This window comes from Leuciscus leuciscus (assembly GCF_965113295.1).
Source record: "Leuciscus leuciscus genome assembly, chromosome: 8".
Taxonomy (NCBI): domain Eukaryota; kingdom Metazoa; phylum Chordata; class Actinopteri; order Cypriniformes; family Leuciscidae; genus Leuciscus; species Leuciscus leuciscus.
The window spans coordinates 26666210-26681226 of record NC_138732.1 but is presented as its reverse complement, the minus strand read 5'-3'; the positions used below and the strand labels follow the sequence as shown (position 1 = coordinate 26681226).

The 15017-nt window shown below is 37.4% G+C and overlaps 1 protein-coding gene across 1 annotated transcript; it reads left to right on the top strand.

The window, feature by feature from the left end:
• The first annotated feature begins 933 nt into the window (after positions 1 to 933).
• clcf1 (cardiotrophin-like cytokine factor 1) lies at positions 934 to 14352 on the top strand. The gene is made up of 3 exons (XM_082177754.1): positions 934 to 1389; positions 9535 to 9686; positions 11309 to 14352. The coding sequence occupies exons 1-3, from the start codon at positions 1374 to 1376 to the stop codon at positions 12263 to 12265; spliced, it is 1125 nt and encodes a 374-aa protein (XP_082033880.1). The 5' UTR covers positions 934 to 1373; the 3' UTR covers positions 12266 to 14352.
• The last annotated feature ends 665 nt before the right edge of the window (positions 14353 to 15017 follow it).

Here is a 15017-nt window from a genome sequence, read left to right as displayed (position 1 = left end):
TCTTGCAAATTATTCTTAATATGCTGTAAAAAATTTAATAAAAAACAAATTATATATGTATATATTCCTGATTTGTTATCAATTTTTTTCTTTACTCAACTCAATTTAGATAATTCGAGTTGCTGTTGATAAAACCAATCTCCTTCATTGTATCAACTCAAAATGTTTTATTTCAATGAACTCAAAATTTTAGACAAGGTTACTTACTTTTTTAAGTTTAAGCCACAATAATATTTTAGGATATATTTGACACTGTACATACCAATGTTATTTAACTTTAATGTTCTCCTGAAGGTGTTTGTATATTTGCATCTGTTTCTTGAATAAAGAAGGTTAAAAAAATGGTTGAATGATGAAGAGCTGTAAGATCCCAGTGTTAAACAGCAGAGGACGCCAGCAGCATCACGAATCATCACATCTAACATCAGGACGGTGATCAGTCAAACATCACAGGCTCACAACAATAATCACAATGTAAATCCCGTCTTGTTCTTTTAATGTCATGCTGCCTGTGAAATGAAGTGCTTATCCACTTACACACCTCTGAAATAACCCACGCATGTAGCACTTCAAATCTCAATAATCTCACTGTCAATAAAGGTAATACCAGAGGAATGACACACATCAAGCACGAGACTAGGTCAGAAAACACACCAGTCTAAACACTGCCCGTTCTCAATGAATAACTCAATGCCAAATTATAATTGAGTCACCGAATCCGAGAAAAAAAAACAATACATTGTCTATGTTGTTGGTGACAAAATAAATGGCGGAATTATGAAATATCTGTCAGGAGTGTAATTCCTCCCAGCTTTGTGGTTTCAGAGTCTCGTGGCAGGGTCCTTCACTTCAGAGAAGATGAATCAACAGTGAATCATTGAAGAGGAGGAGAGAGAGAAGGACTGGGGGAGGAGGAGAGGCCGGGGGACAGAACTTTCTCTCAGGCATGTGTATAAAATCACTTCAGTCAGTCACTCAGTCAGTTTCATCGACACTCACCTGGATATCAGAGCACGCGCCCGCGCGCGGTCACCCGTCAACTGTCAATCACTTCACGAGCTCATTTTCTGCTCTAGAGACTTGATTTAGGCTACTGTGTTTATTTACTTTTTTTTTCTTTTTTTTTTTTTCTTTTTTTACATTCACATGGCAGGTATTTTATATATTTCTCTTTTTATAGCATTCCAGGCACGCGCAGACTAATCCAAGTTTAAAAACAAAACAAAAAAAGCTCTGGGAGAGTTTACTAAATCACCGGGCGACCCACGAAAACAACAGGGTTCATTTTATTTCATCAAAAACTCCTTCAAAACCTCAAGAAGAATAAACGGATCAGAACGGAAATAGAGCTTTTTTTATTTTTTTTTATTAAAATGCGTCGCTGGAAAGGTAAGTGATGAGCGACTTTGGCTTTTAACAGTTAATTTTGGTAGTTGATAATTATTATTATTGTTGGATAATTATGAAATATAATTATTTAAATATAGGCTAATTGTTTGTTACTTTCGGAGCTTTAAAGTCCACAATGTTTGTGTGTGTGGATGTGTGTGTGTAGCCTATGTTTAGCCTACTAAATTTGTTTGCAAGGTCGCCAGAAGGAGAAAATAGAGTGAATGCATCTTTAGTTTTCTTGCGCATGTGATACTGTTTTCTGTTCTAAAAACAATTTCAAAAGCTCTCAAAGATTGATTCCCGGAAAGTCTGCTTTTGAGAGGCCTAAGCATTCAGGTCAGCAAAATAAGTGAATTTCGTTTAAGCAAGTTAACGAAACCTCTTTAGCTCGAAAACAGCTTTGCTTTTCGTGTAAAATAATCGATTAAATTGTTGCTCTAAAGGTCAGTTATTTTCTTTGCATATATGCTATAGCCTATGTTAAATCAGTGAAACTTAAGGTGACGTGATGACGTGTAATAGGAATTTTCTGATTAAAATTACACTTTAAACAAGAGTGTTGTTACATGACTAGCCTAAAGAAATGTGAGTTTATCCAGTTTCTTGTGAATTTCACAAAACACATTACATGATAAAGAAAGGGAAGATGGATTCCTATAGAAATTACATGTGTAGCCTATATACTGTAAAAAAAAAAATTTTTAAGTACAATCAACTTGGATGTTTGTCATTTCACCTTAAATGACATCAAACTGACTTAAAAGATGAATTGAATCTTTTATAGCCTAACTTATAAAAAAAGTTGAACATTGCTAAAACTTATTTTGATGAGTTAAAGCAATGTAAAAACACATGTTGTCATAACATATCGATCATATAATTTTTACAGTGTTCAGAGATTGTTTTGTTCTAATAATAAGTTAATTATTATATATTTCTTTAAAATGGGTATTTTTAATGTTTTTTTTAAATAAAATAAAAAATATTTTTTCACACTACAATGACTTTTTATAACAAACTATTTCAAAGTATTTTCAAAAATATCAGTATCAAACTCAAAAACCTGCTGGTTTCATATTGAGAACATCTCAATAGAGGTGATGTTATTCCTAAACCCAAACTCTCACACAAACCTGTTGATTTCTGAAGATTTAAAGTCTTGAGAGCCTTTCAGATAAGACTTCTTCAAATGTCCTTGCACGCTCATTTTTGTCATGTTTCACCACATTTCCATAATCCTGTTCCCCACGAGCATAACCAAACCTGTGCACACGCACATACTAAGACTACAGTTATGCTTCTCTTCTTGTTCTCAAGTGCATGTGGTTCATAGGGCAAGCTCGCCCCTGTCTTGTTAACCGACACTGATATGAGAAAGTACATGATTCATGTTAGTCAGGGTCTAAACACACAAACCCACACACATACACACCACCTGTCTTCAGGGAGCCTGTGAAAAGGAGGAAGAGTGTGTGACGAAATGATGCGATTTACGCCTGAACAAAGCAGCAGAGCAGTCTGTCACGCTCACACACACATTCTCTTTTTCCATGTTACAGTTCAGTTTGTCCCACATGCACGCTTGCCCCAAATGCATATACACATGCATCTATCACACACAGCCCAAACTGCCAAATACACTCAAACTCACACAGATGGTTTCAGAAAAAAAAGAAGCCCCAAACCATTAACATGTCACAGCGCCCCATGCATTTGCATTTTAATCCAAGCAAAGATGCGGACAAGACAGTGGGTTTTTGGGGAGGAGAGAGAGAGAGAGAGAGAGAGAGAGAGAGAGAGAGAGAGAGAGTGTGTGTGTATAAGCGAGGTAGAGGGATGAAGAGCTTCAGGAAGTGCAGGGCTTAAGGAGAAAGAGAGAGATGGAGCGATGGAGGAAAGGAAAGAGGGTTAACACAGCCCAGATTCCCTCTAAAAGAAAAAGGAGAGAGCGAGCACAGGGGAATGATATAAAATGAGTTGGTCACGGTTTGAACAGTTACACATGCTGTTTACATTTTTCCCAAATTAACATGGCCCCTCGCTTCACCAAGCCCCTTTCTCTCTCCCACTTCTTTCTTTCTTTCTTTCTTTCTTTCTTTCTTTCTTTCTTTCTTTCTTTCTTTCTTTCTTTCTTTCTTTCTTTCTTTCCATTTCTTTCTTTCCATCTCTTTCGTTCCATATTTGATCTTCTAGATTGGACGTGCAGATAGTTGCTCTTCATTTTGTTATATTTATTTTCAAGAGCGGGTCGTTTTGGGCGACGTTAAATGAGAAACTTGAGTCAGAGAGATGGGGAAATGGGTGGGGGGGGGGTTAGAGATAATTAAAAAAAGCAAGAGAGAAAAAAGGAAAGGTAATTACAAAGTGCACCCGAATTGGACCAAAAAAAAAAAAAAGCATGAGAAAAAAGATCAGAGATGTGAGGAACGTGCAAAGGGAAAAGTGAGGGTTTTTGTTAACGCAGGTTTTATTGTCCATTCCTGCTTTGTTCTGGAGGTCCTTGGCAAAGCCGACAACGTTTCAGGCCAACTTCCATCAATTTAAATTTCAAACTAGGTATCCTCGGGGAGATTGAGGAGTGTATGTCCCCTTGTAGAGATCACGGAGTGCAAGTGTGTGAACGAGCGAGTGAAACCTGGTTTGAAGTATCTAGAAACAATTGACGTCCATCATGTATGTAACGGATGCATTTATATTCTAACATCCTTCTGAGTGCCCTGCATGTTAGTTTATATGTGTGTGTGTGTGTGTGTGTGTGTGTGTGTGTGTGTGTGTCTAGTCAGTGAAGGAATGCACGTTTGATTGAGTGCAGACTGCACATAAATCTCTTTTTTAACTGTACACAGACACACAACATGACCCTGACCCCCTTCACAAACACACACACTCGCTCATGAATATGAAAGACTAGCCTCTTTGTGCACTGAACTGACCAGCCCATCATATGGGCAATATAACTTTATATGATGTGATAGAAGGGAACATGTTTTATGATATTGCACCATAATGCTGAATTCTTGGTATTGTTGACTGGAGCCTCCAAGACTCGTCTGTTTAGTGTTAACACAGAGGCAACAAATCAGTCAGAAGATGGAAGGCGAGAGGCTACGTGTGCATGTGTGTGAGACAGAGAAAGACAGCGCAACTGACTGATATACCGATTTGACATCATATCATTGCTGCCAGCTGTAGGCTCTATGCAAAGACACACACGCGCACACATAGAGAGAGAAAGAGAGAGAGAGAGATCTGTCCTAATGAAAGCCGTGGTTATTCAATAAAGTCGCGGGGGATTTGTTTCTGGGGTTATGTAAATATGCCAGTGCTCTGTTTTAGAGCTGTTGTGCTTACATCCAAATAAGCAATAAGAGAGAACAACATTCTTCATGTGATTCTCGATAATATCTACTATGCCATGAGAAAAACAGCAGTTCACAAATCAACAGAGAGTTAAATTGTTTGCTAAGAAACATCTCTATTATTATTGCTCAAATGTATGGATCATAGGAATTAAACGCTGTGATGTCAAATCAAGCTGATTGTTGAGGAGATTTGTTATCAGATTTACGGTTTCTGCCCGGTGACTGTCATCGAAATACTTTTGTACAGGCAAATCACACTCATGTTTTCTTTATAATTATGGATATCATAATAATGATGTTATTAGTGTGGCGCCTTTACTTTCACAGGAAAGAGAAAAAACAAGATCTCTTCAATATGGAGATCTTCTCCAATTTTTTCCCAGAGAAAAAGACCCTTGTAATCGCATATGTATCTTAGAGTTTCAGAGTCCTCAAAAGTCTCTCGAAGCCAAGATACCAAAGTCTGCATTCATAATTGTGAGATCTCAATTTAAACTCAAATATAAACTCAAATATTTTGTATCAAATTCTAATGTCAGACATTATTTTAAAGCTTTAAGATTTTAAACTCTTAAAAATAAATGTTCCAAAAGATGATGTCATTAGTTCACAAAGAACCATATTTAAAAGAACATTTTAATAACCCAAAATAACTTTTTTTCCACTATAAAGAAACTTTTGTGCGATGGAAAGTTCTTCATCAAAGCCATAAAGAACCGTTATTTATATATTGTACTATAACAATTGTCTATCACTATTACTCCTCGGAAATATAAAACATTTGAGTCCATGTTAACGCTTTAAAAACATCATAGAGAATTCCACTAAGTCTCCTGAGCTCTGAAAGAGAAACCTTGGAGCAATAAAATGTTCCTCGCGGTACTCTTATCCAGTTATTTGTTGGAACGAAAGACAATTATAATAAGAATAAGATGTCAGTCAGTATTTATAAGACTTTAATGGATTAGGTTGGTGGATCTCTTTTCTTATTTGTAACTATAACACACAGAAACATGATTCAATATCTGATGTTTTCAATAAGCCGATTATGTTGGATCAGGATTTTGGATCCATCTGAGATGCACTGCTGAACTCTTCCACTCCCGACTACTTATCTTCCTGAAAGACTTTGACGATTATTGTGACCTTGGGTTGAGGAAAAGTTGTGTCAGGAGTGTGTGTGTGTGTGTGTGTGCATTTCAGGTAGCGTTTTAGATGAGCGTTTCATGAGAATTCTTCCCTCTTGAAGGAGAATGAGTGAATTAGAGTTGAAATAATGGGAGAGAAAAAAAAAGGAAAGGAACGGAGTTGAAAAGAAAAACTGGCAAGGCTAATCGAGGTTAATAAGCTGTTGTTATTTTGGCCGGGGGCAAAAAAGAGATAAACCACTTTAAAGAAGGGTTGGAAACATAGGCGTGTGTGTGAGAAGCGTAAAAACTTGACAGGAGGAATATGAGGGGAAGGAGAGAGAAACAATGTGTGACAGCGAGACAAACGTGTGATCGTGATGAAGAGAGCTGGGAGAAGAAAGGATTGAGAAAAAATGGGGATGATGGGGGGTTCAAGAAGAGGAGACGAACAGAGATAAAAAGGAAAAGCAAAGGGGAGGAGGTGCACATATTTCACACCTGTTGAAAACACAATGCCTCAAACAAGTAATTACACATCTCTGCCATGTTCCTCTGAATGCTTAACACAAAAAAGAAAAAGAACAGAGACACTGGGCGAGATGTGTTTGGGCCGGATGACTCCCTGAGGCTCGCACACACACATAATAGGAGCACTGCGTGACCCTTTTCGAAGTCCGAGGTTCATTCTCATTTGCTCCCATTTTCCCAGCGTGATTTCTGAGGACACTGGTCTAAAAGGGTCTCTGGATGGGCACATTTACACACCCTCACACACAACACCAAATGTAACAAATGCACTGGTCTGTGTACAGGCATGTATATACACATAATCCAAAACAGAAACCTACAAACACACTCCAAAACAAAAACATGTCCCAGAGTAGAGGACCACACACACTCACACCCCTGAGCTTAAAAAAACCCTAAAAAAACAAACATAAAAAAAACACCCACACACGCACACACACACACACACAAAGTACTGTGCTATTTGTCACATGATAAAACTATAGATACGGTTGAAAATTATGACTACATTTATTGACACTTTCTGTTTGACAAACGTTATAGAATGTTTAAAGGCATTGCAAAAAATAGCTCAGAAAAGTTAGGTTAGCTCAGGGCTAGGTCACACAGAATGCGTTTTTGCTGTTAAAAACACGAGTTCAGTAGAGCGGAAAAAGCGAGCGAAAAAGCGCAAGGTCTAGAGACGAGTTTTTTGAAGAGAAATTTTGTGTATATTTGAACTGACTAGCGTAGCATACAATGGTCAAACATGTCCGTCTGGCACGTGTTTACATTGAAGAACAATGGAAAAGTAGCGCAGTGAAAGGAAAAAATGCATTCTGTTTGAACGTTAAGACCTGTCCATTGAACGGTTCTTTGAGGAACTGAAAATGGTTCTTCTATGTGACATTGCTGCTGCTGCAAAAAAATAAAATAAAAATAAAATTAACTTTTGGAATCTTTAGTGTTATTTAATTGCAACTTTCTTTGAAGTTTTGTTATTTATGTGTTGACTTAACACTAGAAGTGCCAGAATTCCATAACTACTAGAACTGCCGCAAGCGGTCATTTTGACCGCTAGATTCCAAACTATCTTTAATGATAAATACCCAATTGACAGATTAATGCATTTATTGAATTATGATATCTTTTAAAAACAAAACAACACCAAACTGTACATTTAAACAAGTTTTGTTATACATTTATAAATAACAGTATCATTACCGTAATTATCGCATATTCACAACAGATATACAACAGGCTATATTTCCATATCCATTCAACATAACTCAGAACAAGATAATAACAACTAAAAGTATCTTATTTAATTATAAAACATTTTATTTTAATATAATAACAGAGAAAATAGAAAAAGCTGGAAACGAGCTGATCTAAAACAAAACAAAGAAGAACCAAGAAGGAAGCGTAGGCTACAGAAACATAAAAACACTAGCTTATATTACAAATTGTATGTTAACTATTTACATCAATATAGTGCTTGGCTATTTAAGCTTCACAGTCAAGGCAAGTGACCTCTCTTCTCCTCGCACAGTTTCCACACACGGGTTTGCGGCATTTGCATAGCCTATAGATAACGTAGTCAGATATTATTAGCCTATTTCTGATCAACAAATTTAATCTAATATTTTTTGTTTGTAGAAATTAGCATATATGCAAATACTCAGGACCGCTACTGACCTTTCTGTTGACAGTGAGAGAGACAAAGGTCAACCGCGGGAAATGTAACAAAAGAATTCCGCGAAATTCTTTTGCCTTATGTGTAATTTATATGAAAAACATTTTACATGAAAATACAGACACTTTTAGGAAAAGTCAGGAACCAGCAGGATTTTATTTATTTTTTCAACAAAGTTATTGCAGATATAAAATTCAAAACTGTCAAAATGACCGTCATGGCACTTCTAGTGTTAAGGAAAATGTTAAGTATGGATTGTGTTCAAATATACATTTGGGGACATACTGTAAAAAGTGATCAGTTGACTTAACTTAAAAAAAAAGTGAGGAAACCCATTGCCTTAAAATGATAAAGTAAATAAACTTAATGCGTAATTAAAAAAAATTAAGTTATGTGGAATTGTTAAGTTACGCATGAAGTTTCTCCACTTTTTTAAGTCAACTGATTACTTTTTACAGTGTATTATACACTGTAATATACAATAAATAAATAAATAATAAATAAATCTCATTAATATTTCTTCCATATTGTGACGTACATCTGAAATGAATTATCCAAAAAAAAAAAACAGAAAGAAAGAAAGAAAGAAAGAAAGAAAGAAAGAAAGAAAGAAAGAAAGAAAGAAAGAAAGAAAGAAAGAAAGAAAAGAACCACATGCAATAAGATCAAGAACATGCCAGGGTGAATTTTCATTTCATGCTGAATTTAATGCATTAAAATATTGCAGTAAGGGACATTTTAGCAATAAAGATATATGAAAACATATCGGTATAATATACTGTATGTCAAATTTATTTCAACCTTTTATGGCCCGCTTCAGTATGAACATAAATCCCTTTAATAATCCTGTGCAGAACTTCTCTCTCTCTACAAACAAACTGTACCAGAGGCCAGTAGCAGAAGCAGTGCCAGACTTATCCGCATGAAAATGTAATCTCTATAATCAAAGTATAACATAAAACCAACTGTTTAATTCTGAATACCTCAAAAGAATTAGTTAAAACCACTATATTACAAAAATGACGCACCATAATCTCTGTGAACTCTTATAAACCAAACATTTATTCAGAGCTGATTACAGACAGATTTTCTCTGTTTCGTGTTATTCCTCAAACAAAATCACAGTCTTCATTTGTGTTATTCGAGAAATAACAAACTTATTACACTGTAAAAAATTAAATGATCATTACGTTATGACAACATGTGTTTTCACTCGTCAAAATAATTTAAGCAATTTTCAACTTTTTTATGATTTATACAAGATTCAACTCATCTTTTAAGTCAGTTTAACGTAATTTAATTTGAAATGCCTTAAACATCCAAGTTGATTGTACTTAAACATTTTGAAATGGCAAACTGGAACCAAAACAAGAGAATTGGACATTATATCGTCAATTGTGCATTTTCACGGGACTTCAATCCCTGTTTTCACTGCTTTGTATTCCAGTTGCTGAGGTTGCTGTGCTGCTGTTTTTGGCGGGGTGTGTTCAGGCGCTGGACCGCACACTCATGCTGTCCAATGAGAGGAGCTCGATAGAGAGAACATATGAGCTGACCAAATACCTGGACCACCAGCTGAAGGAGATCAGAGACACCTACGTGAGTCACAATCTGTTTGTGTGTGTGTGTGTTTTATCAGTGTGTGGCGATGAATGACGTTTTTGTTTATAGATGTTTTCCTGTGGATGCTCTCGTCCTCACTCTCTTTTTATCTCTTTTGCCTCTTCCTATTGTGATACATGCTCTAGTTTTATAATAAGCTGTTTCTAGTATCTCGTAACTGACCTAACTTTTGCCAGCTAATGGTGTATAAAGACCCTTTTAAATGGTTTGATAGTAGTTTTGTTAACTGTGTTTATGTGTTTACTTGCTAATGAAACAGCTTTTGAAACACACCAGGGTGGGACACACCAGGGCATGTCCTTTTCATATTCAATATCCTTTAGTTAACTTAAAATCAGCATGAAATGAAAATTCACCCTATTTTCTATGTGTATATTATAAATCTTAACGTGAATAATTAATTAATTTTCTTCCTGTGAAAACGACAGACTTCTCCCTGGTGAACTATGCAGGACTTCTCATATCATTTAGTCGATTAAACCCGTCCCTGCATGCTCACGTTCATCTGCCTCCACTTTTGAGTGCAACACCCAATGCATAGAACCAAGTTTTCTTTTTCAATATCCTATTTCACTCGGATGTACGTCACAATACAGAAGAAAAGATTTGTCACTACTTCCATTTCTTCGCAACTTTAAAGGGATAGTTCATCCAAATTATGAATATTCTGTCATTACTAACTCACCCTCATGTTGTTCCAAAACTTTTCTTTCTTCTGCGGAACATAAAAGAAGATATTTTGAAGAATGTTGGTAACCAGACAGTTTTTGGTTACCATTGACCACAAAATAAAGAAAGTCGTAGAGGTTTGAAACAACATGAGGGTGAGTAAGTGATGAGAGAATATACATTTTTAACCAACAAACATGCCAACTAAACAAAAACAAACAACCAGCATACCATGACTTGCTACTTTCTAGTCAGAAGCAGATGGTATTTCATATTTAAAGGGATAGTTCACCCAAAAATGAAAAATCTGTCATCATTTACACACCTTCAGGTTGTTCCAAACCTGTATACATTTATTTGTTCTGTTGAACACAAAGGAAGATACTTTGAAGAATGTGGGAAACTTAACAGTTCTGAGGCACCATTGACTTCCATGGTATTTTTTTTTTTCCTACCATGGAAGTCAGTGTAACTAAAGCGGCCTAGTAACAAACTTTCTTCAAAATATCTTCATTTGTGTTCAGCAGAACAAACTCATACAGGTTTGGAACAACCTGAAGGTGTATAAATGATGACAGAATCTTCTAGAACACACTCTTAAAAATAAAGGTTCCAAAATGGAATTTTCATAGCAGAGCAACAGAAGAATATTTTGGGTTCCCTAAAGAACCTTTTAGTGATCAGTTCTTAAAATAATAATATTTCAATAATCTAAAGAACATGTCCATGATAAATAACATTTTCTGCAATGGAAAGTGTTAAATGTTCCTCATGGAACCATCAATGCCAATGAAGTACCTTTATTTTAAGGAGTGCATTAGCGTGCAATTTTGATTTCATGGGTTCTTGAAGTGCCTAAAAGGACATCTAAAACCTGACAGAATCAGTGTAATTGTTTTCTAATTTCTCTCCTCATCTCTGGTCCTCAGCTGTCGTATCTTGGGCCTCCATTCAGTGATCCCGGCTTCTCTCCTCCACGTCCCAACAGCTCCTCTCTGTCCGTGCCCAGTGCAGCTACACGCGTGGACTTGTGGCGCGGGCTGGAGAACGGGGCCCGTCTGGCACAGAACCAGCGGGCGTACAGCATTCTCCTGTGTGCCGTGAGGGAGCTGGCGCGCTCCACCCTGTGCCCGTACCTCCAGAGCTCTCTCCTGCACTTCTGCTCCGGCCTCAGCGGGTTACTCGGCTCAATATCCGGCCTGATGAACGCCCTGGGCTACACCAACCTGCCACCCTCCACAGGATACGCCACGCCCGTTCAAGGATACGCCCCACCCATGTCGTCACAGTTTCAGGGCGTGAGCGAGAACAGCCCCGCCCCTCTACGGAGTTACGTGCCTCGAAACAAAGGCACTCACACCGCCTCCGGTGTGAGAGAGGGAACGACTCGGGCGGATCTCAAGCGGGACAGAGAGAGGGAGAGGGGGAGGAGAGGGAGGAGGAAAGAAGTAGAGAGTTGGGTCGCCAAAGAGGAGGGAGAGAAGGAGGAAGGAATGGAGAGATGGGGGAAAAGGAGAAGACTGCTGAGCATGGAAGAGGAGAAAATTATCAAACTGAACAACATGAACTACACAACTTTAAAAGCTGGAGACGGATACCGAAAGCAGCCCCTACTCTTTTCCTCGCCGTCCCTCCATCCTCGTCGATCTATCCGTTCCCTGCCGTCTCGTCACGATGGTCTCTCTCCTCTCTCGCTCCTCTATCAGTACGGAGGGCCGGCCACTGAGGTTCACGCTTTGCTGGCGGCCCCTGTGCTGTCATCACAACCCACTCCTAATGACTTCTCCCGGAAAGTCGAGGGATTTTGGGTACTGCGGGAGCTGCAGAGCTGGCTGTGGAGATCCGCGAAAGACTTCACCAGACTGAAGAAACGGCTACGCGCTTGAGAGAGAACAAAGGCTCGGGTCTAAAACCTAGTGAGCTGCCATCTAACAACTTGTGGTCACATTAGCAAAATTTCATGGACAAAAAAAGGTTGTCTATTGTCAATAGTGTAGCGATGTATGAAGGACAGCTCACACAGAAGTCACTTTCAGACCTAGCAGTTTTCTGCAAACCACATGAACAACTAGAACCTGTTGCATTTATGCAAAATTCCCAATTGCATGGATTCCTTTTGAAATGACTGGAGTTCACCCACAAAAATATTCCGGACAAAAGTAAATGTGGCTTACAGCATCTTAACAAGGATGATTGAAGCCTTATAAATGAATGATCTGGAACACTCCACATGGAAGATCCAACTGATTCCAACAGAGTTTGATAATAGCTTGTTGCTAAGCAAACAACATGACACTCCAATCAGAATAAAAAGCACAAAATGTACACATTTTAGGTAAAACAGTCATGCAGGCAGTTACTGTGAACTTTTGATACTTTTTGACATTGAATGAAACATACATGTTTTAATTGATATTTCTAATGCTTCAGCCACCATGTTTAATTTATTTTTTCACTAGGCTTTTAGCAATGCATTCCGGGATTGTCTTATTTGCGAAGGATAGATGCAATGCTGCCTCATTTTGGTCAAAACCAAATGTCGTCCATGTCAGGAGCTTGGATATGATGCCTTAAAATGCAGCCTGTGGAAGCAGCTCACTAGGTTTTGGAACAGAGCAGAAGTGTGTGTGAAACAGATTGATTCATGCTCTATGGATGGGGATCTAAGGACTTCAGATGGTCACGCTTTGCACTAAATCACCAAACAGAAAAGAGCCGCCAGTACGTCACAGACAAAGGGAAGAGAGCGCTCATTGAGAGAGCGAGACGTGATTCAGCAGAAGGAAAGTGAATCATGTTTGGAGTCATGCAGTAGTGAAAGGGTCAATGGGCAAAGTGGAGGAAATGTGGCATAACTAAAGAGACAATGGAGATTTTTTTTGCTGCCTCACAAACTGAGTCAGTAATGCCTCATTGACACTGACTCGTCTTTTTCCAGACACACACAAATACACACCTACACATTTGGAAACAAATGCACAAATCCGATGCTCAGATGGTGTGTGTACGAACAAGAGACCATGAAAGTATATTATTCAAAAAGGTTTATAACATTTTTGAGCATGGTTCCATGGTAATACTGTTTTCTAGAAATGTACAATGAGAATAGCTTGGTGATTTTTGTAGACACATGCAGTACTATGTAAAAACCATGGTATGTGAATGTGGTAATCATTCAGTACCATGGTATATATCAAAGTACCACAGTATTACTATGTTTTTTGGCATGATACCATGATAATACTGTGTTTTCTGGAAGTATAGAATGGTAATACCATGCTATTGTTTTGTAGGAAAATGTGGAGTACTATGTAAATACTATGGTATGTGAATATGGTAATCATTCAGTACCATAGTATTCCCATTTAAAAAAAAAGATAACAGTATTCTTGAAGGTCCATTTGGGTATCAGGGAAATACCAGAGTATAATTATATGGCATTTACATGATACTGATACCGTGAAACAAAAAAGCACAAAAAGTACCATAATGTGACATTTTTGTGGTTCTCTTGGTGTACCATGTAAATACGATGGTGCGGGAATTTCAGTACCATAGTATTTGATTTTTAACATAGTTTCATGGCAATCAGTGACAAACCAATGGTTTGTTTTTTTGACAAGGCATACCATGGAACTAATTGAAATAGGATTTAATATAAATACCACTGTATATAAATATGATAATCATACAGTCCCATAATATACTATAGTTTTACCATTCTTTTACCATGTTACCACCACAGAGCTTTTTTTTTTTTTTTAAATAGATAAGGGATTCTACAAACATGAAAATGAGTTCTAATGCAGATGAGAGGGTGTATAAATATGAGTGTTTGTGTACAGTCTGTACATTGATTTCTGTATGTGTGTATATGTCTGTTATATTTATTTAATACTATTTATTTCTCTGGGGTATGACATTATGATGTCACATGTTTTTTTGAGAGTACAAAAGACCTTTACTGACTACACTTTGGGTGTGTGTGTGTGTACTGTTACCCCTTGAGGAAAAACCAGAGGGACTGGGAGGATAGCGAGTTTTATTCGTCTGTCTGAGCGAAATTTATGACCACTCCGTTCTTTCATGTAATCCCACATCCTCTCATCCCTCTCTTCCCCTCTATCTCTCTCTCACGCCTCTCCTCTTCCCTAGCGCTCACCTACTGACACACACATACACACACACACATACACACGTTTACTTCACTGTCTAAATGGGAACACTGCATAGACTTCTATTGTTTTTATGTTAGAAAGGCCCCACTTCATATTAAGTGACTATGTAGTAAGATTTAAATTAATAATTTGAAACAATGCACTTATTGTGTACATGTTTTTGTATTTTAAAAATACATGCGTTCATTTCTGTAATTACACTCTTGGGTAACACTTTATTTTACAGTTAACATTACTTTGTGTACTTACTAACAGTAAATTATGCATAATTACAAGTAACTAACACTAAACCAAACCCTTACTCTATAGTAATACATGTAGTTAATTAATATTGCTCAGTACTTATTTGAGTAAGTACAATGTAACAACGTCACCTTAAAATAAAGTGTAACCTATTGTTGACCTTCCATTACACCTTAAAATTTGCCCCCAGAACATGTAGGTACGCACACATACTGTA

What these genes read in the sequence shown, in the direction of transcription:
- clcf1 (XM_082177754.1), top strand. An exon ending in AGGAGATCAGAGACACCTAC is followed by an intron (nt 9,687 to 11,308) that starts GTGAGTCACAAT and finishes TCTGGTCCTCAG; the next exon opens with CTGTCGTATCTTGGGCCTCC.